This window comes from Panthera leo, chromosome B1 (assembly GCF_018350215.1).
Source record: "Panthera leo isolate Ple1 chromosome B1, P.leo_Ple1_pat1.1, whole genome shotgun sequence".
NCBI lineage: Eukaryota > Metazoa > Chordata > Mammalia > Carnivora > Felidae > Panthera > Panthera leo.
In genome coordinates, this window is record NC_056682.1 from 49,842,684 (window position 1) to 49,868,736 (window position 26,053).

The window sequence follows — 26,053 nt, forward strand, 5'->3', positions numbered from 1 at the left end:
CCTTTTGTGAGATCAAGCTAACAAACCTCTGACGGTGCAAAGAGTATTTAACTGTTTGAAGAACTTAACAGTAAGATATAGAAGAAAAACTTTCAAGCTGAGACCTGCAGGTGTATAAAGATCTAAAATACATATTGAGTAGGCCTCATCATCCGAATCTCATTCAGATCCAGGAAGGATGGCTATGAGTTGGATTGTCTTCTACATTTGGCCCTTGACTATATTTGTGGGGCATATAGGTGGGCACAGTTTGTTTTCTTGCGAACCTATTACCTTGAGGATGTGCCAAGATTTGCCTTATAATACTACCTTCATGCCTAATCTTCTGAATCACTATGACCAACAGACAGCTGCTTTAGCAATGGAGGTAAGACTTGTTCTATTATTTGACATATCTTAGACAATGATTCTTACATTGTCTTGTTACTAATCTAATGAAAGTGTCTGATAACAGCAAAAGAATACATTATTTTTAACTCTGTCTTGTACATTAAAAAGTTAGAGATTTAAGTTCAAACTCTAATAGATTGAAGAATTTATGTTTGGGGAATGTTACTCTTGACCTATTTTTAGACATGCTTTTATATAAAGAAATATGAAACACTGGTACATGGGAGATAATAGTTATTCAGAAATTCAAAATTGTGCAAGTTATGATTACATTTTTTTCCTGTTTGGCTGATCATAAAACCTCAGATAAAGAGTAGACTATAATAATAATATTCACAATTCAGTCCTTAAGTATTGAAGGTAACATGATCTTGTGAAATAAATTCTATTGTTCAGCCTTTAGGCTGGTGGTTTGTCATATTTGAATTTTCTTGAAATTTAAAAACATTTTTCTCATTTTACTTTGTTCACATCAATTTAAGAAGGATCACTGCTGATGAATGAAGGTTTGGTTGTGTAAATTATCTGTTGTTGACCTGTCACAATTTTATGAAAATTTGTTGCCTTTCTTGAATTTTTCTAGTGGTAACTCTTCAGGTAACTTTTTAATGATTTTACTTTAGAAACTATGACAAATTAATGAATATAGTTAACAGTAGGTTTAAATAAATATGCGTGCATTTCTGTAGAGGTTTTAGAATTGTGGACAAGGATAATATGTTTACCAGGTGAGAATTAGGGAGGCCGTGGATGGTGGTAGTAGGGAGCATAGGCTTATACAAACCTGGGTTTGAATTCTAGCTCTGTCACTTTCTAGCTTTATTACTTTGGGCAAATTATGTGAACTTTCTTACCGTAGTTTCTTTGCTATGTAAAGCTTCTTGTAAGTTTAAGGCATGTAAAGCTTCTTGTAAAATGGAGCTAATAATAATTATACATTGAATGTTTCGTACTTTAGCCTTTAATCTATTGTTACAGTGTTTTCAGCACATCGAGGCCTATGTGTTTTGGAATTTTTCATTTTATGGTAAAACCCAAAGATTCATTACTTCCAAGTAGACTAGCATAAGTGTGTCTAGGAAAATTGGTAGAAAGATTATTGTTCATAGATTTTTTAAATGTGAAGGGCATCTTATATATTCTAAATATTTGAAAATATTATAGAGGTTGAACAAAACATTTTCTGCTCTTCTGAATATACAAGGTATAACTAGCTTGGTACAGGCTAGCCAAGAGAGATTTGGTATAGACTATCAGATTAGGATATGAAAATGGGTATTGGTTTAGTACATTAATTTGGTTCTGGGCATAGCAGTCCTTGCTGTTTTTTGAAACTATCAATTCTCTCACAAAGAAATTGAAGTAGGAAAACCTTTGTTTTTAGTATCATAAATCAATGTAATTCCTTTGGGAAGTAGATAGGGTAGTAAGCAAGTCATCAAGATATTTGAATTGATGTGGGTTCAGCTATTGACTCTTCTTTGTAGTAGCTTTAAGACTGAATAAGTCCCTTAACAAGTCCCTTAGCCTTGGTTTCTTCATTTGTGAAACGGCAGTAATAACAAAAATACTTTTAAGGGCTGTTAGGATTAAACAAGAAATTTATAAAGTAGCTAGCACACTGTGTAGCATACAAAAGGTGATCTGCAAATGTTAATTCTATTCCAAATTCCATTTCTAAATGATCCCAAAGAGAAGGTACTAGAAAAGTTAATATATTTGTTCCAAATGAACTTGCATTCATTTGTAGGCTCTTGGGACATTCACGATGATGACATAGTAAACTGTCACTAACCTCTTCTTAAAGTTGCCTGTGTAGTCTGCGTATTTTATTGGCAATAAGGTTGCTTCTGTTTAAATTTCACACATTCTAGGGAGAGCACCTCAGTGGACAATATTTTCTAAGGGAAAGGCTCCAGTTCTTTGAAGTAAAGTTGCAGATAGTTTTTTATTGCATGGTTGTCAATATCAGGACAGTGATGCCACTGACAAAAAGAGATGTCAGACAGTTTGAGAGTGTAAAGTTTCTGTAATAGCAGAGGACATGGGAACTCAGCAGTCAACACACCCTTCCAAATGGAAGTAAGGATCTTGGGTCCTTACAAGGACTCGAATCTGCTGATGACACCCTCTATCTCTGCTCTCAGAAAATGTATGTCAGCTTTTACCAGGAGCAAGTCATTGGAGCCAACAATTGGAGGATATTTTTGAGTGTTCATTGTGGGACTTGGTGAATTAAAGGATAATTTCCTAAGTGCAGCATCTTTTAGCAGGCCCATGTTTCAAGCCTGCCTAGGGTTCATTCCTGTACTGATGAGTGCCTGGAATATACTAGTATATGGCAGTGAGAGAGGGATACCACAGATGAGAGGAAATATAGAATCTGGGTTATCTCAAATTTGATTATTCATAGTCAACAGGTTGGGTGTTCTTTCATTGTAGATACGGGGTTCTTAGTACTTTCATTGAAATTGGAACATGTTTAAATAAATGGGTTAATGTATCAATTCATTAAGTTAGAAAAGATCTTTGCTTGTATGTTTCTCTGTTCCTCCCTTCCAAAACATACTCATCTATACACAGACACACACGCTAAATTTTTGTAAGTTCTTAACTTGGTATCTTTCTCTTTGAGCATCAGTGGCTTTTGATAGAAAACAACTGTTTTTTCCTCCTTCCTGAGTTTTCCAAACCATTTTGAGCTGTCTGGATTGCTAAATTAATTTTTGGGAGCTGTCCAGCGTGGACAACAAATTGTCAACAAATTGTAACTATCTTTACCAACCACACGTTATCAGGTATTTATGACTCCATTGGTAATAAAAGAGATCTTAAGAGCCTCTCCCCCTATACTAAATAAATGCAGTTGAATAGGAAGGGGACAGTTTAGTGGAAAAAGCACTGAAATGGAGATAAGAAATTTGTATTTTGCCACTAACTAGTTTTGTCACTTCTTTGTGTTGGTTTCTTCTAGGAAGTGATTCTTTTTCCCTGTCCATTTTACAAGGTTGTTAAGATCAAATGATGTAAGTGATCTGTATATTTAAAAACTGTGAGGGGCACCTGGGTGGCTCAGTCGTTAGCATCTGAGTTCGGCTTCAGTTCATGATCTCATGGTTTGTGAGTTCGAGTCCCACATCCGGTGAGCTTGTGCCCCGCTTGGGTGAGCATGAGCCCTACTTCGGATGAGCCCTGCTTCTCTCTCCCTCTGTCTCTCTCCTTGTGAGATTCTCTCTCCCCCTCACTTGTGCCCTCTTTCTCTCAAAAGAATAAAAATAAAAACTTTGAAAAGTTAAAGTGCTGTGTGAATGCAAAATAGTAGTCCTTGTTGTCTGTCGCCCTGTCATCCTTTTAACTTCAGTTAGTATGTGGAACAAGCACTCTTACCTTTTTAGGAGGTTGATCACTTGTCTTTTTTTTTAAGGAAACTTGACCACTGTAGAATAATCAGAGGAAAAACTTTTGGGATGGTTTGTGTTTTGCCTCCATTTCCTGTTTTTTGTCATCAGCATTAAAGATTTTCTATAGCATGGAGAGCTGGCTGACAGTGGGATAGATCCTACTGAGAACAACAGAGCCTAAAAGCCTCAAATCCTTGGTATTCTTTATGATTCATTAAGATCAAAACATGTTTGGGGGCACCTGGGTTGGTTCAGTTGGTTAAGTGTCTGACTTTGGCTCAGGTTTATGGGTTTGAGCCCCGTGTTGGGTTCTATGCTGATAGCTCAGAGCCTGGAGCCTGCTTTGGATTCTGTGTCTCCCCCCCTCTCTTTGCTCCTCCCCCCGCTCATGCTCTGTCTCTCTCTGTCTCTCAAAAATAAACATTTAAAAAAAATTTTTTTTGTAAAGAACAGAACATGTTCAAACCAGTCTTGCTGTTATCCAAACTCAAATTGTACCTTAAAAAAAAAACTTTTGGGGCACCTGGGTGGCACAGTTTGGTTAAGCGTCCAACCTCGGCTCAGGTCATGATCTCGCGGTCCGTGAGTTCGAGCCCCGCGTCGGGCTCTGTGCTGACAGCTCAGAGCCTGGAGCCTGTTTCAGATTCTGTGTCTCCCTCTCAATCTGCCCCTCCCCTGCTCACACTCTTGTCTCTCTCTCTGTCTCTCTCAAAAATAAATAAACATAAAAAAAACCTTTTTGGGGCACCTGGGTGGCTCAGTCGGTTAAGCATCCGATCTCGGCTCAGGTCATGATCTCGCGGTCCGTGAGTTCGAGCCCCGCGTCGGGCTCTGTGCTGACAGCTCAGAGCCTGGAGCCTGTTTCAGATTCTGTGTCTCCCTCTCTCTATGACCCTCCCCTGTTCATGCTCTGTCTCTCTCTGTCTCAAAAATAAATCGTTAAAAAAAATTAAAAAAAAAAACAACCTTTTTATTATAGTAAATCTCAATTATATAGAAACGTAGATAAGATAATATAGTGGACAACATATACCCATCATCCAGCTTCAAAAATTATCAACTGACAGCTAGTTTTGTTTCAATTGTGACTGCATGTCCAGCTGGGTTACTTTGAAGCAAATCTCTAACACCATAATTTCATCCATAAATATTTCTGTGTAAATCTCTAAAAAGTAAGGGCTCTTTCAAAATATATAAACACCATACTTTTATCTCTTTGTCAGTATCCTCAAATGTCCAGTTGATGTTCAAATTACTTTGATCATTTCACATTTTTTATAGTTGGCTTTTCAAATCAGGGTTCATCTATCCCATTCAATTGAGAGGTCTCTTAAGTTTCTTTTAACATATAATTTCTCCTTCCCTTTCCTCTCTCCTTTTTTTCATGTAATGCGTTTGCCATATGGAGTTTCCCATAGTCTTTATTTTGCCGATTGCATCCGTGTGGTTTGATTTACCATGTTCCTTTGTCTCCCTTTTTAATTTTTTTAAAGAATACTTCATAGGCCTATAATACTTGGTTGTCACTCTTTATAATTTTTAGCAGCCATTCTTGATCATTTCCTAGATCGGTAATTTCATTAAAGTTTTGTAAAAGGGTGATATTCTAATTCTGTCATTCTTTTCTCAGCTGGAATGCTTTATAAACAGAAATTTCCTGTCTTTACTGTTGGGCTACTGAGTTAGACTCTTGTACAGTTTATGTAAGAAAGACAGGATATATACTTGATCATTCTCCTGAATTTAGTAGTTTTTAAGATAATGAGTATCCTTCAGAGGTGACCAATGAAGTCTTTTCTTTTTTTTTAAGGTATCATTATGAACTTGTGAATTTAACATATTTGATGTGTTTCAATCCTACTCCAGTTATTATTCCTATTGGAGCTCTAACTGCACTGTCTTTGGTAGTGGGAGCCTCTTCAAGATAGCTCCTGGGTTTTTGACACTACTCTAGCTTGCTTGCTTTCTGGTATGATCCAAGCTCCTTTCTTAAAATTCTGCCTCAAACTTTGAACCAGAGGTTTCCCTAGAAAGCACTGGTTCCTTTTAGTTGGAAATGATATTTAGAGACCATTATCTGGGTGCTAAGCCTGTTGATACTAGGTTAGCCATTTTTAGACCTATTTGTAGACAAAACTAGGAAACACTTTTTAAATTTTTTTTAATTTTTATTATTGTTTTTTTTCACTTCTCAGTATGATTTTAATTTGCATTTTTCTTATTATGGATAAGTTAACATATCATTTATTTAATAGTTGTATTGTATCATATATTTAATAGTTGTAGTTCTTATTTCTTTTTTATATATAATTTATTGACAAATTGGTTTCCATATAACACCCAGTGCTCATCCCAACAAGTGCCCTCCTCAATGCCCATCACCCACTTTCCCCTCTCCCCCACCCCCATCTACCCTCACTTTGTTCTCAGTATCCAAGAGTCTCTTATGGTTTGCCTCCCTCCCTCTCTGTAACTTTTCCCCCTTCCCTTCCCCCATGGTCTTCTGTTAAATTTCTCAAGATCCACATATGAGTGAAAACATATGGTATCTTTCTCTGACTGACTTAATTCACTTAGCTTAATATCTTCCAGTTCCATCCACATTGCTGCAAATAGCCAGATTTCATTCTTTCTCATTGCCAAGTAGTATTCCATTGTAGGTGTAAACCACATCTTTATCCATTCGTCAGTTGATAGACATTTAGGCTCTTCCCATAATTTGGCTATTGTTGAAAGTGCTGCCATAACATTGGGATACATGTGCCCCTATGCATCAGCACTCCTGTATCTCTTGGGTAAATTCCTAGCAGTGCTATTGCTGGGTCATAGGGTAGTTCTATTTTTAATTTTTTGAGGAACCTCCACAGGGTTTAAAAATTTTTTTTAATGTTTATTCTTGAGAGAGAGAGAGAGAGAGCATGAGCAGGGGAGGGGCAGAGAGAGATGTAGACCTAGAATCTGAAGCAGGCTCCAGGCTCTGAGCTGTCAGCACAGAGCTTGACACGGGGCTCAAACTCCCGAACTGTGAGATCATGACCTGAGCTGAAGTTGGATGCTTAACTGACTGAGCCACCCAGGCTCCCCACTTTTTAAATTTTTTTTAAGTACATCATGAGTTTAGATTGATGTTTTAAATCAAATAATATCACAGTTTTTTTGGTTTTTGTTTTGTTTTGTTTTTTTGAGGAGGGAGGGCAGAAAGGGAGAGAGAGAATACCGAGCAGGCTCCACTCTGTCAGCACAAAGCTCCATGGGGGGCTTGATCCCATGAACCATGAGATCATGACGTGAGCCAAAATCAAGATTTAGATAGAACTGGCTGAGCCATCTGGTGCCTCTATCACAGAGTTTTTATTTACCATTTTAATATCTTATTTTTGTTTCTCTATTCTCTTATACTAAAGCTTTACATTACACATACATTCTATCATTTCAGAATAATAACAGTGTTATTACTAACAATATGATTATTGAAAGCCGATTGATTGTTTTGTACTTATTTTTGTCTTTAGGGATGTGACTCACCATTGATATACAGTACAAATTACTCTACTTTAAAGTTTTAATTTAAAAATTTAAATGTTTAAAGTTTTATATTTAAAGTTAAATATTTCTCTGTGTGGTTAAACTCAAAACACATTTAGATTCCTATGTTTCATTTTTTGAGGAATAACTTAAATTTTTTTTGGTCTAAATTTAGTGGCTCATTCAGTTGAGTGACTCTTGATCTCATGGTTTGTGAGTTCAAGCACTGCACTGGGTTCAGTGCTGCTGGTGCAGAGCTTGCTTGGGATTCTCTTTCTCCCTTTCTCTCTCTGCCCCTCCCCTGCTCAAAATTAATAAACTTAAAATTTATTTTATAATTGTGTTTCACAATTTTATATATAGAACAAGATATATTCAGAGAAGTTTAGTTTCTGGCCCTTTCCCTTCTACCTTGTTCTTTCCTTCCTCCTAAATGTAGTCATTTTAAAAACTTTTTTTGCTTATTCTTCCATTAAAAAATCATAAATATATTTATGTGAAATGTTTATGTGATAAACATGTATTCTTTTACCTTTCTTTGATAGAGTATTTGTTTTCTCTATATTACTTTTTCTGTTTAACAATAATATCATGGATATTCCATAGTAATATTTACAGATATTCATTACAAATATTTGTTTTAACTGGCAAAATACATATAAAGTTCACCATTCCAATCCTTTTAAGGATTGTGCACTATAGTTCAGTGCATTAAGTATATTCATCTTGTTATGTAGTCATAACCACTATCCGTAGCACTTTTTCATCTAACAAAACTGAAATTCTGTACATAGTAAACAATAACTCCCCATTCTCCCCTCCTCTGAGCCCCTGGCACCCTCCTTCCATTTTTCTTTCTCTCCGAGTTTGACTACTCTAAGTACCCAATAATAAGTGGAATCATACAATATTTCTCCTTTGTGACTGGCTTATTTCACTTAACATAATGTCTTCAAAGTTCATTCATGTAGGATATGCCAGAATTTCCTTTCTGTTTAAAACCAAATAATATTCCATGGTATATATACACACCACATTTTGTTTATCCACTCATCCATCAAACACTTGAGTTCCTTCGACCTCTTGTCTATGACAAATAATGCTGCTGTGAACATGTGTGTAAATACCTGTTTGAATCTCTGCTTTCAATTTTTGGGGATATATACCCAGAAGTGGAATTGCTGGGACATATGATAATTCTGTTTAATTTTTTGAGGAACCACCATACTGTTTTTCATAGCAGTTGCTCCATTTTATATTCCCATCAGCAGTGCCACAAAGGTTCCAGTTTCTCCACATTCTCGCTAACACTTGTTATTTTTTATTTTTGTTTTTTGTTTTTATAATAGTCATCCTAATGGGTGTTAAGTTGTTCTCATTTTTTTCATTCAATTACTGTTAATGGACATTCGGGTTTTCTGCCTTTTGCTTTTGAAACCAGAGCTTGTCCTTATTCATCTTTGTATACCTAGTACCCAACATAATGCCTCACACATAGGAGGTGCTAAATAAGTGTTTGAATTAATTAATGAACTTTATAAACTGTAAGTTCCTTAAGAGATGATAGTAGTCAGACTTGGTCAGGGTTATGATGTTATATCTAAGCACTTGATCTCCTGGAGTTGTAAATAGGAGTGTGCTGGATGGGAATGGGGATGGTAATCCCAGTACCAAGAGTACTATGTAACTGTGAACACTAGTATTTTACTTTGCCTTTTCAGGGGTGAGGAACAACTGGTCAGAGTGACTCAGAACTTTGAACATTTATGTGTTTGTACTTATAAGTGGTGTAATTACGCAAAAGAACAGAGCAACCCACCTTTCCCATCTCTAGGCCCTTAATGTTCCTTCTGCCTTAAATAGTCTCTATCTTTTGTCAGAATTCTAATGGTTGGATTTGATACATTATTAAGTAGGAAAAAAAAAAGTAGATAACATGTATGGTATCATCCTGTTTTTGTTTAAAAAAATATATATGCGTGTTTATGCAGAGTAAGTGATGTGGAAGGATTTTCACCAAGGCCAACAGTGGTTTTCCTGAATTAGTACAATTTATTTGTGTTTTCTATGTCTTATTTAATGTTTGTATTTTTTTATTTTTCTGTAAGAAACATATTGTGCCTTTAAGATAGTAATTTGGTACAGAAACTTTTTTTTTTTAATAATCCAAACTGTTCTTTTTTGTTTAGTTCTCAGTTGTAGTACCTAAGAGTTAGTATATTAAATATATTTTGATTGAATGACTGAAACAAAGGATCTTATGTGAAAGGGATCAGTTGTAGAAAGTATTTGAATGGGCCTTGAAAGACAGATTTTTTTTGTTGTTTTTTGTAAGAAAACAGTATAATATACCCCTGTATAGTAGTAGTAATTAATGTTTTGTAGGTAGGCTTTTTAGAAAACGAAATTTGATTATATTCTTGCAATTCATGGTTTATATCTTCAGAATACATGTATTATCAAATTTATTTCCCTTATTATCTTTTGTTTGGGTTAGTATTCATAGGTGGTTTTCCCTAAGCAAACAACAGTCTAGTGAAGTAGCTTGAAAAGTCTGTTGTGTGACAGGGAAACCTGTCAGTAATTAAGAATCTTCTAAATCGAAAAATGTACATAGAAGTAGTAGAGAATTAATTGCATTTATTTATTTCTGACTCTGTGGAAAAACTTAAAAAATTTTTTCTTTGATTTTCTTGTATGACAAATCACTTTAAAGAAATACCTTTAAAATACTTATTTCCAATTAAATTATGAAGTGTGGTGGAATTTTGTAAAGTTTTATCTTTTGAGAGAAACCATAGTTCAGAACTGTTCATGATATTTGAAATATTAAAATTTGCTTCCTTAAAGTCAAATGTTACGGGTTGCTCTGGGAACTCTCCATTGACTTAAGAAGATAAACATGTTCCTCTCATAATGGCAAATTTCTGCAAACCGCTATCCCAAGACTTTTTTTTAATTAAGATTTGTAAAAGAAAAGCAAATTTATAGGTTAAAGGTGTTTTTCAAACCTAGAACTTTTTTTAATACAAAATTCCTAAAGTTTTAGATCCTTTCTCATTGAGAATTTATTTTTACAGAAAAGGAGTTTTTTAAAGGTCTTATTTTTAATCATTTAAAATTATTGTAAAAAGTTGTTTTTGAATAATTTCTTATTCTAATTTGGATCTGAAATAGAATGAATACCATTTTTTTGAATTTCCAAGGCCATTCCACATTTGGTTTCACATTTAGTGAATTTAGTCATAATATTCCCAAACCCAGTGGGATACAGTTTCTATGGTTACCAGACCCTTTGTAGAATGACAAAGATTGGAATTCTGATTCTCATGAGTCAAATTTTGGCCTTTGACTCTGTTCCCTTTTCATACCCCTTGCTAAGCTTGGGCTGTTGCTTGCTTGAAGGCTTGTCAGCTACCAGGTTCCTATGGTAACAGGAATGGAAATTTGAAAGAAGAAAGAGAATGGGAGCACAAAGGCTTGGTTGATTTGAATTTGAACAAAGAATAGAAGGTTCCATGTACTGCACCTTTGTTGTAGAAACCAGAAATTTAATTTTAGAATGTTACTTTTCAGTTTGTAAACTTCGTATACCTTGGTCTTGATTTAGTGAACAAAAGTATTACTATTTAAGGAGGTACTCAGTAGGAATCTTTAAAAAATTAATCAGCTAAATTGTTTTTCTATTTGATAGAACTTTAATAGTATTTCTTATATATTCTCGGCTTTACAGTATTCAGGCTACCTCATTTAATTTTGATTTTGCTGAGTTTAAAATTGTTAAAGTCAACGCAATTTGCTCATTTGAAAAATATTAATATTTTTGTTTTTGTATAACTGCTTTATTGAGGTACAGTATATATACACAACTTCACCTAAAGTGTTCAGTGTTCTGACAAATTATATACCCATAAAACCAATCAACACGATCAAGATATAGAACATTTCTATTACCTCAAAAGCTTTCTTGTGTGCCTTTGTAGTCTACCCCCATCGTTACACCCTGCTCCAAGCAACTAGTGATCTGTTTTCTGTCACTGTGGATTAGTTTTCATTTACTAGAGTTTTATATAATCATATGGTACCTATTTTTTTTTTTTTGTCTGGTTTCCTTTACCCAGCATAATGACTTTGATATTCATCCATGTTTTGTTTTTCTTTTTAATCACATCATTCCAGTTGACTTTTACTTGTTGAGAACAGGGAATTCAGGGTTCCTTACACCCACCTTAAAGGATTGCTATTGCTCTGTTAACTTGCAGTGCTTCCTTAATCCCTTTTTAAAGCTTTTGCTGGGTTCTGTATGCTAACTGTTGAATATACTATTATTTATATGTTATTAAGACCATTTTGCAGACGAGAAAATTGAAGTTTAGGGAGGTTATGTAGAACATTAAGTTCAAGGGCTCTAGACAGGAATGTCAGGGTCTTGAATCTTGGGTCTCTTTGTAGCTCTGTGATCTTGGGCAAGTTACTTGATTTCTGTGTCTCATTTTCTTCATATATATTATAAAATGTGATTACTAATAGTACCTACCTTATGGGATTATTGAGAGGATTAAATGAGATAATGTGTGTAAGACACTTAGAACACTGCCTGTCCCTTTAGTGTTAGTAATTAACTAGCTGAGATACTCAGCACAGGATACTTAATAGCTAATAAATGGCAAAAGCATGAACTTCTAGATTTAGGCTCATTGCAGGCAGCACAAAATAGCCACTCAAATCAATTTTATAATTCATATGTAATTCACAGATGGAGGTTTGACTAACATAGTAACATAGCGATATTGGATTGGTTGGTATTTTATATATTGCTAAGTACCAAGCAAGTTTTGAGACCTAAGACATACATTAAAAGGCATACTGGGTTCGAGCCCCGCGTCGGGCTCTGTGCTGACAGCTCAGAGCCTGGAGCCTGTTTCAGATTCTGTGTCTCCCTCTCTCTGTGACCCTCCCCCATTCATGCTCTGTCTCTCTCTGTCTCAAAAATAAATAAACGTTAAAAAAAATTTAAAAAAAAAAAAAAAAAAAAAGGCATACATGTGCATATATGTACATATATCATTAGCATGTGGATATGTTTTTAATTTTTAATTTTATAGTAATTTACAAACAGTACAGAGAAATTCTTTGTACCTTACCTAGCCTGCTCCACCCCTACCCGCTGCCCCCCCCATCTTAGTATCTTATATAACTATCATACAGCATCAAAACTAGGCAATTAACATTGGTACTATAGACATTATTTACAGGCCTTACCATATTTCATCAGTTTTTACATGTACTCAGTTTTGTGTGTGTATATGCACTTGTCCATCTATGTGTAGTCTTTGCAACTTTTTAAAATGTTTGTTTTTTTAATGTTTGTTTATTTTTGAGAAAGAGAGGCAGAGCGTGAGCAAGGGAGGGGCAGAGAGAAAGGGAGACACAGAATCCCAAGCAAGCTCCAGGCTCCAAACTGTCAGTACAGAGCCTGACTCCGGGTCTGAACTCAACAAGCCTGAGATCATGACCTGAGCTGAAGTTGGACGCTTAAACGACTGAGCCACCCAGGTGCCCCTGCAATTTAAAAAAAAAAAAAAAAAAAAAAAAAAAAAAGCTCTGTGCCTAACATGGGGCTTGAACTCAGGATCAAGAGTTGCATGCTTCACCAAATGAGCCAGCCAGGCACCCCTAGTCTTTGTAATTATATGTAGATATAGATACACAGATATAGATCTATTTCCCTTAAATATATATAAAATAGGGGCGCCTGGGTGGCTCAGTTGGTTGGGCGTCCGACTTCGGCTCGGGTCATGATCTCACGGTCAGTGAGTTCAAGCCCCGTATCGGGCTCCGTGCTGACAGCTCAGAGCCTGGAGCCTGCTTCAGATTCTGTGTCTCCCTCTCTCTCTGGCCCTCCCCTGTTCATGCTCTGTCTCTCTCTGTCTCAAAAGTAAATAAACATTAAAAAAAAAAATTAAAAAAAAATATATAAAATATATAAAAATTATATATAAAATATATACCGTTAAAGAACTGTTTTATCACCACCAAGGAACTCCCTCATGCTTATTTTCTCTCTCCTCCCTTTTTCCAATCCTAAGCAACCACTACTTTGTTCTCTATAATTTTGTCATTTCAAGAATGTTGTATAAATGGAGTCATATAGTATGTAATCTTTTGAGATTGGTTTTATTTCACTTAGCATAATACCGTTTGGGATCCATACTCATTATTCCAGGTATCAGTAGTCATTATTTTTAATTTCAGAATACTTTGTTTTATAGATATACCACAATTTGTTTAATCAACCACCCATTGAAGGACATTTCAGTTTCCAGTTCTTTGCTATTACAAATAACGTTGCTATGAACATTGGTGTATAGGTTTTTGTGTAGACATACATTTTTATTTTGGGGGACAAATGCCCAGGAGTGTAATTGCTGGATCATGTGATAAGCATATATTTGGATTTTTAAGAAACTGCTGAACTGTTTTCCATAGTGGTTGTACCATTTTACATTCTCACCAACAGGGGCACCTGGGTGGCTCAGTCGGTTAAGCGTCTGACCTCGGCTCAGGTCATGATCTCATGATTCGTGGGTTCGAGACCTGCATTGGGCTCTGTGCTGACAGCTCAGAGCCTGAAGCCTCCTTCTGATTCTGTGTCTCCCTCTCTCTCTGCCCCTCCCCTGCTCACGCTCTGTCTCTCTCTGTCTCTCTAAATAAATGTTAAAAAAATTTTTTTTTACATTCTCACCAGCAGTGTATGAGAGATTTACTTTGTCTGCATTCTTACTATCATTTGGTATTATCACAGTTTTTTATTTCAGTTTTTCTAATATATATATAGTATATATGTATATAGTGGTACCTCATGTGATTTTAATTTACATTTCCCTTGTGGCTAGTGATAGTGAACATCTTTTCGTGTGCTTATTTGTCATTCATGTATCCTTTTTGGTTAAATATCTGTTTATGTCTTTTGTTCGTTTTGCAATGGTTTCTTTTGAGTTTTCAGAATGCTATACATACTCTGGATGCAAATCCATTATTGGATGTATGGTGTGCAAATAGTTTATCCTAGTCTGTAGCATGTCTTTATATCCTTTTAACAAGGTCCTGAAGAGAACAAAAGTTGTAAATGTTAAAATTAAGTCCAATTTACCAATTTTTTTTTCCTTTATGAATTGTCCTTTTGGTATAATTTCTAAGAACTTTTCACCTAACTCTTGGTCCAGAATTCTTCTTTCTTCTTCTTTCTTATTCGTTTTGTACATTTAAATCCATGATCACTTTTGAGTTAATCTGTATAAAGTATGGTTCATTTTCTTGTCTATTAATGTCCTCTGGTTCCAGCACCATTTATTGAAAAAACTATCCTTTCACCATTGAATTGCTCTTGCTCTTTTCTCAAAACTCAGTTGTCCATTCTTAGGTAGGTTTAATTCTGGGTTCTCTTTATGTTCTGTTGATCTTTTGTATCTGTCTCTCCACTGATTGTCCATATTGTCTCCACTGATTCTCCACATTGTCTTGATTACTGTTAACAATATAGTAAGTCTTAAAATTGGATAGCATGATTCTTTCCACTTTTTTTTTCAAAATCTATTTTTTCCCCATATAATTTTAGAATAAGTTCCTTTTTATCTACTAACAGTCATGCTGAGTTTTGATAAAAATTTCGTTAAATCTGGAAATCTTTTGGGGGAGAATTGGCATCTTTAATGTTGAATCTTCAAACCATGAACAGTGTTGTTATGGGTTGAATTGAGTCCCCCTAAAACATATATGATGAAGTACTAACTCCAGTACCTCAGAATGTGACCTTTTTTGGAAGTAGGATCATTACAAGTGTAATTAGTTAAAATGAGGTCATACTGGAGTAGGAAGGGTCCCTAATTTAGTTATGACTGGTATCCTTAGAAAAGGGAAATTTGGACACAGACACACATGGAGGGATGATGATGTGAAGAGGCACAGGGGGAATGCAATGTGAAGATCAGATTTATGCTATCACAATCTGAGGATACCAAAAGCTAGGAGAGAGGCCTGGAGCAGATCCTTCTCTAGCATCTGCAGAGCAAACATGGTTCTGTTGACATCTTGATTCAGACTTCTAGCTTTTAGATATATGAGACAGTGAATTTCTGTTGTTTAAGTCATTCAGCTTATGGTACTTTGTTACAGTAGCCCTAGCAAACTAACACAAGTATATATCTGTCTTTTTTTTTATATTCTTTGATTTATTTTTATCAGCATTTTATGGTTTTTTGCATACAAGCCCTATACATGTTTTGTTGAATTTCTACACAGGTGTTTTTTCTTTCTTTCTTTTTCTTTTTCACTTTCTTTCTTTCTTTTGTGGTTATAAGTGTATTGTTTTAGTTTTTCATGTGCTCTTTATATATGGAGTGCAAATCTATATAGAAATAGTTGGGGTTTTTGTATGTTTTTCTTGTGTCCTGCAACCTTGCTGAACTCACTAGTTCAAAGAGGTGTTCTTTGTAAATGCCTTGGGATTTTCTACGTAGACAATAATGTCACCTGCAAATAGGAGCAGTTTTCTTTTTCTAGTCTCTCCTTTTCTTGCTTTATTGTATTGGCAGGATTTCCCATCCCATGTTGAATAAGAGTGGTAAGAATAGGCATCCTTCCCTTATTTACAATCTTAGGAGTAAGAATCCATGTTTCACCATTAATTATGACAGCTGCAGGGTGTTTGTAGATGTTCTTTATCAAGATGAGGAAATTATCCTCTATTTCTAGTTTGTTGAAAACTTAAAATCATGAGTGCTTTTTCTTTTTCTTTTTCTTTTTTTAACGTTTTATTTATTTTTGAGAGAGTGTAAGCAGGGGAGGGACAGTGAGAGGGAGACAGAGAATCCGAAGCAGGTTCTGTGCTGGCAGTAGTGAGCCCGATGTGGGGCTTGAACTCATGAAATGTGAGATCATGACCTGAGCTGAAGTTGGACACTCAACCGAGCCACCCAGGTGCCCCTCATGAGTGCTTTTTCTGCATCATTTGGTATGATAATGTGATTTTTCTCTTAGCCTGGTAATTGGGATTACATTAATTGGTTTTTGAATATTGAGCCAGCCTTGAATTTCTGGAGGAAACTCTATTAGGTTGTGGTATATAATGCTTTTAATATATTTTTGGATTTGCTTTGCTACTGTTTTTTAAGGATTTTTACATTTATGTTCATGAGAGATATTGGTCTGTAGTTTCTTCTTTTGTGCTATCTTTGTTTGGTTTTAATATTAAACACCCCTTGTTTCATAGAATTAGTTGAGATGTGTTCCCTTCTCTGCTGTTATCTTGAAGAGGTTATGTAGAGTTGGTGTTACTATTTCTTTAAATGTTAGATTTTAGCTATGAAACCATCTGGCCTGGACTTCTTTTCTGGAGGTTTTTAACCACAAATTCAAATTCTTTAGTACTTAACAGGACTATTCAGATTATCAGCTTCATCTTGAGTGAGTTTTGGTAGTCTGACTTTGAAGAATTGGTCTACTTCATGTAAGGCATCTAGTTTATGTGCACAGGGTTGTTTGTAATGTTCCCTTATTGCCTTTTTATTTTTATTTATTTTAAAAAAATTTTTTCCTTACATTTATTTATTTTTGAGGGACAGAGTGAGACAGAACACAATTGGGGGAGGGGCAGAGAGAGAAGGAGACACAGAATCTGAAGCAGGCTCCAGGCTCCGAGCAAGTGTTCAGCACAGAGCCTGACGTGGGGCTCAAACCCACAACCATGAAATCATGACCTGAGCCGAAGTTGGTCACTTAACTGACTGAGCCACCCAGGCGCCCCCGCTTAACTGCCTTTTTAATGCTGGTGGAGCCTCAGTGACATCTTCTTTTTCAGTCTTAGTATTGGTAATTTGTGTTTTTCCTTTTTATTTAATAGCCTTGCTAGGGGCACCTGGGTGGTTCAGTTGGTTAAAAGCATCCAACTCTTGATTTCTGCTCAGGTCATGATCTCATGGTTTGTGAGAGTTCAAGCCCCGCGTTGGACTCCATGCTGTCAATTCAGAGCCTTCTCAGGATTCTCTCTCTCTGTCTCTCTCCCTCTCCCTCCCTCCCTCCCTCCCTCCCATACACACACACACACACACACACACACACACACACACACACACACTGTCTCCCTCTCTGTCTCTCTCTCTCTCTCTCTCTCAAAATAAATAAACTTAAATAATCTTGCCAGAAGCTAATCAATTTTATTGGTAATTTCAAAGAACCATCTCTTATTTGAGTGATTTTTCTCTATTTTACTGTTTCCAGTTTTATTGATTTTTTTCTTTTTTTAAAATTTTTTAATTTTTTTAATGTTCGTTTTTGAGAGAGAGAGAGCATGCGTGCACACGCGTGAGCTGGGGAGGGGCAGAGAGAGGGAGACATAGAATCCGAAGCAGGCTTCAGGCTCTGAGCTGTCAGCACAGAGCCCGACGCAGGGCTTGAACTCCTGGACCATGCACGAAATGATGACCTGAGCTGAAGTCAGACGCGTAACTGACTGATCACCCAGGTGCCCCAATTTTTCTTCTTTATTCCTTCTCTTTGCTTGTTTTTGCTTTATTTTGCTCTCTAGGGCTATTACAAATAATGTTCTGTGAAAATTCATATACAAGTTTTCCCTTGAACGTCATTTTTTAATTCTTTTGGGTATATACCTAGGAGTAAAATTGCTGGGTCATATGGTAATCTATGTTTAACTTCTTAAGGAATCACCAAATTGTTTTCCGTAGTGGTTGCATCATTTTGCATTCCCACAGCAACACATGGGGGTTCTCCATGTGTTCTCCATGATTTCTCCATATCCTTGTCAGCATTTGTTATTTATTCATTTATTCATTCATTTATTTATTTGTTTATAGATTACAGCTATCTTGGTGTAATATAGTATCTCATTGTCATTTTGATTTACGTTTTCCTAATGACATTGAACATTTTTTCATATGTTTATTGGCCATTGCATTAACTTCTTTAAAGAAATGTCTCTTCAAGTTCTTTGCCCATTCAAAAAATTAGGTTGTCTTTTGGTTGAGTTGTGGGGTTCTTTATTCTGGATACTAGACTCTTATCAGATATATGTCTTATAAATATTTTTTTCCATTTTGTGAGTTGTCTGTGTACTCTACTGAAAATGTTCTGAAATATATGAAAGCATTCTGTTTAGATGAAGTCTGATATATCTGGTTTTTTTTTATTTTGTGCTTGTGCTTTTGTTGTCAGATCTAAGAAACCATTGCCAAATCCAAGGTCATGAAGGTTTACCTCTATTTTCTTTTACAAGTTTTGAGTTAATTTTTGTATGTGGTATAACACAGGGTCCCCAGCTTTATTCTTTTGCATGTTTAGACTTCTGCCAATACCAGAGTGTTTTGATTACTATAGCTTTATGTTAAGTTTTGAAATTGGAAAGTATGAGTACACCAACTTTGTTCTTTTTTTCAAGGTTGTTTTGATCTGTTCAGACTCTGTTGCAATTCCATAGGAATTTTAGGATCAACTTTTCCATTTTTGCAAAAAAAAAAAAAAAAAAACAAAAAAAACTGCCATTTTAAGGGTTTAAATTGAATCTCTGGATCACTTTAAGGACTATTGCCATCTTAACAACATTGTCCTCTAATTCCTGAATATAGGATGTCTATTTGTTAGGTAGTCTTCAGTTTTTTTCAGTAACACGTCGTAGTTTTCTGTCTTGCACCACATTGGTTAACTTTATTCCTGAATATAGGATGCTGAACTTTCCTTTTGATGGTCTTAAACTGAAGTTGTTTTCTTAATTTCAATTGTTTTTTTTTTTTTAATTTCATTTTTAGTGTATTGCTGAAAGGTAGAAACATAGCTTTTATCTTTATTGACTTTATATCCAGTGTTCCTAGTAAATTCATTTATTCTAATGGTTTATAGATTATTTTGGATTTTCTTTGTGACAGGTTTTTATTAGTCTGGTTCTATTAGAAGACAGACACTCTTGGGGCATCTGGGTGGCTCAGTTGGTTAAGCGTTCAACTTCGGCTCAGATCATGATCTTGTATTTCATGAGTTCGAGCCCCACGTCGGGCTCTGTGCTGACAGCTCAGAGCCTGGAGCCTGCTTCAAATTCTGTGTCTCCCTCTCTTCCCCTCTGGCACTCATCCTCTCCCCCCCCCCCCCCCCCCCGCGCCTCTCTCTCTCTCAAAAATAAACATTAAAAAAAAAAAGTTTAAAACAAAGGCAGACACACTCAATGATTTAAATAAGGGAAGTATAATAAAAATAATAAGCCATTATAGGAGAGTATTTATAAAATATAGAGAGAGCTCAGTAGGGCTCTCTAGGGCAGAAGGACAATCTTGGAAGGGACTTCCAAACACCAAGGCTCAGACCTTAATTGTAGATGATGTAGTTGCAACTCAGTGGATGGCAGAGACGTTCACTGGGTTGCCTGGGCCAGAGCTGGTCCATGGTTGCTGGGCAAGCAAGAAGCAGTTCTTCAGGGCATACATAGGCAAGTGTTAGCTGGTGGTTGAGTAGATAGAGGGAGTCAAGGCACTGCCGCAGGTAGGAGGCCTCAAGCATGCAGTGTCCATATTGGAAGGGCTGCAGGAAGGGTGTCACTAGGCTATGTCGTGATTGTGAGGCTACTTACTAAGAGACATTTCTGGGCACATGGCTGGGACACAGCACCATAGATTTCTTTACATTTGCACTGCTGCCTGACTGCACAGCAGCCACAACCAACAAGGAAGCCCCCTTTGTCCTGCAGTGTTCCTCTAACACTCTTTATTGAGAAAGTTTAAACACATGCTTACTGTAAAGGAGAAGTGGTGACATAAATCCCATCTATTATCATAGAGCATTGATATTGAAGAGTGAATGTGGAACAGAGATAAAAGTTTGGTAACTAGAACACAAGTCCTCTCTGAATAATGATAGTTTCTTTCTGATCCATATACCTTTAATTTTTATATTTCTTGCCTTCTAATTCTTTTACCTTTTATTCCTATATTTTTACTGCCTTGGTGAGGACTTTCAATACAGTGTTAAATAAGATAGTGGTAACAGTTATTTTTGTCTCATCTTTGATCTCAGGAAGCCTTTAATAATTTACCAACAAGTATGAGGTTTTCTGTGGTTTGATGTATATACTTGCCATAAGATTTGAGGAAATTTCTTAGTCTCTTAAGAGTTCATAATAAATGGATGTTGAATTTCATCTAATACTTTTATTACAGCTTTTTAATGGATCATGTGATTACCCCCCCTTTTTCAATTAATGACATTAATTATATTAACTGGTTTTTCAGATGTTAATCCTTGGGGAAAAAATGCATTTAGTGTGGTATATTGACTTTTTATATATTACGGATTAATTTACTGATACTGGGATATGATTTTTACATCTATGGTCATGAAGAATAATTTTCCTTCTTAGGTAGTCCCGTTGGGTTTTGTTATAAAAATTACTCTGGTTTCATAAGATGAATTGGGAAAGGTTCCTTTTTTTCCTTTTTTAGAGAGAGTTTGTGTATGATTACTGCAACTTCTTGCTTTGATGTTTGATACATTTTTCTAGTGACATCATAACTTAGGGGTTTCTTTGAGGGGGGGCCATTGCTAATAATGGATTAAATTTCTTTGTAGATAGAAGACTGGATTTTCTTTGAGTTTTGGTAAATTTTAATTTTTTCCCAAGGCATTTGTTCATTTCATCTAACATATCAAATTTATTATTTATGATATCTACATTATTTTTCTAGTAATGTTCTCTCCTCCATTTCTGATATTGGTAATTTGAGATTTGGGTTTTTTTTTTTCCCCTCCCTTTTCTTTTCCTAATTATTGTCTGTCTTCTATATTCTCTAAGTTTGGCCACTCTTTTTCTAGCTTCTGGAGATGGTGCTAATATCATTGCTTGTTTTCAGGCTTTCTTAGTTTCTTATATGTGTATATCGGCTTGTAAATTTCTTCTCGGTACAGCTTTTGCTGTTATTTTATTGTTTTTATTTACTTCTCTATATAATCTATGTAATTATACAATTTAAATTTCAATTATGATTCCTTTTGTTGATTATGAGTTATTTACAAGCTTGTTGTCTGCTATTTCAAACAGTGGGTTTGGGCTTTTTCTGTAACTTTTTTCTACCTTAATTACATTTTAGTCATAGAACCTTCTATGAATGATTTTAGTTCTCTGTTTTGTTGTGGCATGATTTTTAGGATCTAGAATATGGTCAATTTTGATAGATTCCATGTGTCTGTTAAATAGGATCCAGTCATTGTTGGGCATCATGATTATAAATATGTAGATCAAATTTGTAGTTGGTTTGTTTAGATTTTCTGTATTCTTACAGAATTTTTGCCTCACTCTTCTGTCACTTACTGAAAGAAGTGTATCAGTCTTTCGCTCAGAGTGTGGGTTTGTACATTTTCCCTTTTATTTTGTATATTTCTGATTAAAATATTTTGAAGCTATGTTAAGTGGTGCATATATGTTTAGATTTGCTTTTTAGGATCAGTGAATTGATTCTTTGTCTTATGAAATGCTCTTTATCTCTGGGAACACTTGTCATAAAATCTACTCTTTCCTTTGGCTAATTCTTCCATTACCATTTACCTTTCTTTTACTTATTTAAAAAAATTTTTTTTAATTTATTTTTAAGAGGCAGAGAGAGACAGAGTGTGAGTGAGGGAGGGGCAGAGAGAGAGGGAGACACAGAATTGGAAGCAGGCTCCAGGCTTTCAGCTGACAGCACAGGGCTCGATACGGGGCCCAAACTCACAAACTGTGAGATCATGACACCTGAGCTGAAGTTGGACCCTCAACTGACTGAGCCACCCAGGTGCCCCTCTTTCTTTTATTTTTAACCCATTTGCTTATATTGAAAAATGTCTTTTGTAAACAGCATAGTTGGGTTTTTTTTTCCTGTTTTTGTTTTTACCTAGTCCAAAACTCTTAGTCTTTTACTTAGAGTTTTTAGTCCATGTATATTTAAAGTAATTACTGATATACTTGGGTTAATATTTACTGTCTTACTATTTGATTTCAATATGTGCAGACTGTTTTGTGTTTCTTTCTCTCCAGTTTTGCCGCCTTTTGTGTTACTCTGTTTGCCTCTCTTTTACCATGTTGTGCATTTTTTTATTGCTTATCATAGAAATTGATATGTACCCATGACTTATAATATATAATAGTCTAATAAAAATCATTGTTTAAACCACTACCCCATTAGTGTTCCTCTGGCCTCCCGTCTTTTCCATTTGATTATTATATATTAATATACCTGTGGGTTGTATGTATTTTAAGGCATTATTTTGTTATTGGTACAAGGAGTATTCATTCATATTTTCCCACATATTCACCCCTTTTGTTTCTTTTAAGTACTTCTGGAGTTTTTATCTTTGATCGTTTTCCTTCTGTCTAAAGAACTGTTGAGTATTCCTTGTAGTGCAGGTTTGCTGGTGACCTATTTTCTCCCATTTTTGTCTGTCTGAAAATGTCTTTACTTTGCCTTCATTTATGAAGGATATTTTTGCTGGCTATAGAATTATGGGTTTGCAGTTATATTTTCTTAGCTCTTTAAGATCTATTGATTTATGGTTTTCCAGAGCAAGCTCTGAATGTTAACTGTTGCTCTGTTAACAGTTGTCTTTTTTAACACTGGCTGCTTTTTAGATATTTTTCTTCTGTTTTCAACAATCGAGATAACATTTGCCTAGGTGTGATTTTCTTGTATTTATCCTTGGGGTTTGTAAAAGTTTTTGAATCTGTAGGTTGTTGTCTTCAATTAGTTTTAGAAAATTCTCAGTCATCATCTTTTTATATATTGCCTCTGCACATTCTCTCTCTCCCCTCCTTCTGAGGTTCCAGGTATGCATATCTTAGACTTTTCCATGTTTTACACGTCTCTTATTTTATGTATTTTTTCAGTATTTTTTTGGTCTGTGTGCTTCTGTTTGAATATTTCCTATTGTCTTGTGTTCCATTTTGCCAATTCTGTCTTCTGATCTAATGAGTTCTTCAGATTGTATATTTCAGTTATAGAATTTCCATTTGATTCCTTTTATAATAGATTTTAGTTTCTGATAAAATACATTTTTGTTTCCCTGAATATATTTGATGTAATTATATACAGTCTTGTGTATTAAGATCAATAGCTGGGTCACCAAATCGATGTAATTTTTTTTCTGGGTTTTAATCGTATGATCCTGTTTTTGTTTTGTTTTGTTTTTTAATGTTTATTTTTGAGAGAGAAAGAGCGCATGAGCTGGGAAGGGGCAGAGAGAGAGGGAGACAGAATCTGAAGCAGGCTCCAGGCTCCTAGCTGTCAGCACAGAGCCCGATGCAGGGCTCAAACTCACTAACCATAAGATCATGACCTGAGCCTAAGTCGGCTGTTCAACCGACTGAGCCACCCAAGTGCCCAATGTGGTCCTGTTTTTAGAAATGCCTAGTAATTTTTTATTGAGTGTTAGATATTACAAAATATTGGCGAGGTTCCAGATGATGTCATATAGCTCCAGAGGAGGTTCACCCTTCCTTCTGATAAGCAGATAAATGGGAGATCACCTTACTTCCATCAGGAAGTGAGCTGAGTTGAGGCTGGGTTACAGTTTTGGCAGGTCTCTGCCTCCCTCTGATTTGCTCCTGCAACTCGAGTATAGCCATTCAGAGGCTGAGTCTGGTATGTTCAGTTCCCCTGGCAGAACTTGAACTCTAATCCAGCATGTAAAACTGCCAAAATCTCCACTCTGCTTTTCAGAGGTTTTCTGCTTAGCTTCTTAGTGTCCTTCCTTATGCAGCTTCAGAATTTTCAAATTTCTTGAAGGGAAAATTGGCTGTGTGTCAGACTCTATCCTTGGCACTTGCCCTTCTCACCTGTGTGTTATTCCTTTTGTTTTGAATTTTGTTTGTAGCCTTGTAAGACCACCACAGTTCTGCTGGTTTCTCCGTTTTCTAGCACCAGCCCAGTCAAAGCCTGATTCACGGCCTCTTGCCTTATGCCCAATTTCAACAAATGCCTCCTTGGAAAAGTGGCTGCATTTATCAGGCCACCTCTCCATGTTTCCCTGCTCTTCTGTATTCTTGGTTCTTTTAGTTCTTTTACTTCAGCAGTTCTTCAGTAGCTTTAAATAGGTGTTTTTAAACTTTTTTTCTGTATTTTAAAATTGTTCTTGATGGAAACATTGGTATAACATAAACTATTCCTTCATTCATGGAAGTGATGGCCATATACAGTTTGTTGTTATTTGTTGGTTACCACATCCATTATACAGTTAACTTCTTTGACATCAGTTTCCTTAAGTGACTCTTGGTTTTCTGACTGCATTGTGTATGGCGGACCTTTGGAAAATATTATATATCAATGTAGAAATTGATTCTTAGTAGAAAGGCTTAGTGGTGAAAATATGTGTTACCAGGTCAAAATCAGCAATGACTCTGAAATTATTGTATAAATAAGTGGGAAATGTATTTGATAGTCAAAAACCCAGGTGCACATTTATTGGGATATTTGATCTATTCTTGTGGTTATAATTATTTTAACATAGTTTTATGTTTGCGCCGCTATTTTTTTCCTTTTGTTTCCTTAATATCAGCTTACAGTGTTATTTCTGCTTACATTATGCGATACCAGAGTTCAAAGAACTCTCTATAAAATTTTTAATGTAACGAGAACAAGAAAATATGGACAAATGTGAAAGATTCTTCCCTCTCCCTTACGCTCAAAATAACTACTGCTATGTATAACTACTTCTCTTCCTCCACCCCCTCTCCCTTTCCTCTTTTAACTTTTGTCTGCTCTCTGTTGATACTTGTTAGTTGAAGAAAATGTAGAAATTGAAATACATGAAAAGAAGAAAATCAAAATTTCTTAAAATCCTGTCACCAAGCAGTAATCACTTTTTGAGCTTTTGGCATATCTTTCATGAATTTTTATTTTCATATGTAAAATGGATCATAATGTGATTCTGAGCCCTGCCTCTTCATTAATATCACCTTTAAGAATTAAAATTTAGATTCTGAGATATAACTCAGTCTTAACCAATTCAGACTCTTCAGGGATATAGCTAAGAGGATTTTGTTTAGAAAAACAAAATCTTTTTTTCAGAAAAGTTTAATAACCTCCAGACATTTTTAAAATGGAAAAAAAAAGAATCTTGTAATATTTCATATAGTAAACTTTAACTTGTATACAACTCCTTCTCTAATTATTCAATTTTAACTTTTTCCTAGCCATTCCACCCAATGGTGAATCTGGATTGTTCTCGGGATTTTCGGCCATTTCTTTGTGCACTCTATGCTCCTATTTGTATGGAATATGGACGTGTCACACTTCCCTGTCGTAGGCTGTGTCAGCGGGCTTACAGTGAGTGTTCGGAGCTCATGGAGATGTTTGGTGTTCCTTGGCCTGAAGATATGGAATGCAGTAGGTGCGAAAATCAGATTTTCATAGATCATTACTTATGGTATGCTGCAGTATGTTAAAATTACTTGTCTTCTAGTTCATCAGTTTTTTAAAACTTTTGAAATGTAGCATATATTAGTTTTAATTTTGAACAGAGGTTTCATGACCTCTGAACTGTTCATTTCCTTAGGGACTTGGAATCACTAAATGAAAAAGGTAGAAAAGAAAAAACGTTTCTGTGAAGAAATTTTTAAAAGAATGAAGAAAAACAAGACAATTTTTTTCCTCAAAAAATTTCTGGTTATACAAGTATGAGTAATGCAGTTAGAAAATATAGAGAAGAAAATA

General features: G+C 35.5%; 1 protein-coding gene across 4 annotated transcripts in view; it reads left to right on the plus strand.

Moving 5' to 3' along the window:
• Positions 1 to 26,053, plus strand: part of FZD3 (frizzled class receptor 3) — a 103,118-nt gene that overhangs the window by 10,636 nt on the left and 66,429 nt on the right. For 2 of the 4 annotated variants that reach the window (XR_006201606.1, XM_042934954.1), the window contains exons 2-3: positions 1 to 367; positions 25,534 to 25,730. The exon at positions 1 to 367 is cut by the window's left edge and continues 289 nt beyond it. Coding sequence is in view for 3 of the 4 variants with exons in the window: in XM_042934954.1 (XP_042790888.1) it covers positions 179 to 367; positions 25,534 to 25,730 (386 nt within the window). In the remaining variant the exon portion in view is untranslated. Of the gene's footprint in view, positions 368 to 10,694; positions 10,837 to 25,533; positions 25,731 to 26,053 lie in introns of those variants that run through there. The other 2 variants (XM_042934956.1, XM_042934955.1) reach the window with 2 other exon arrangements.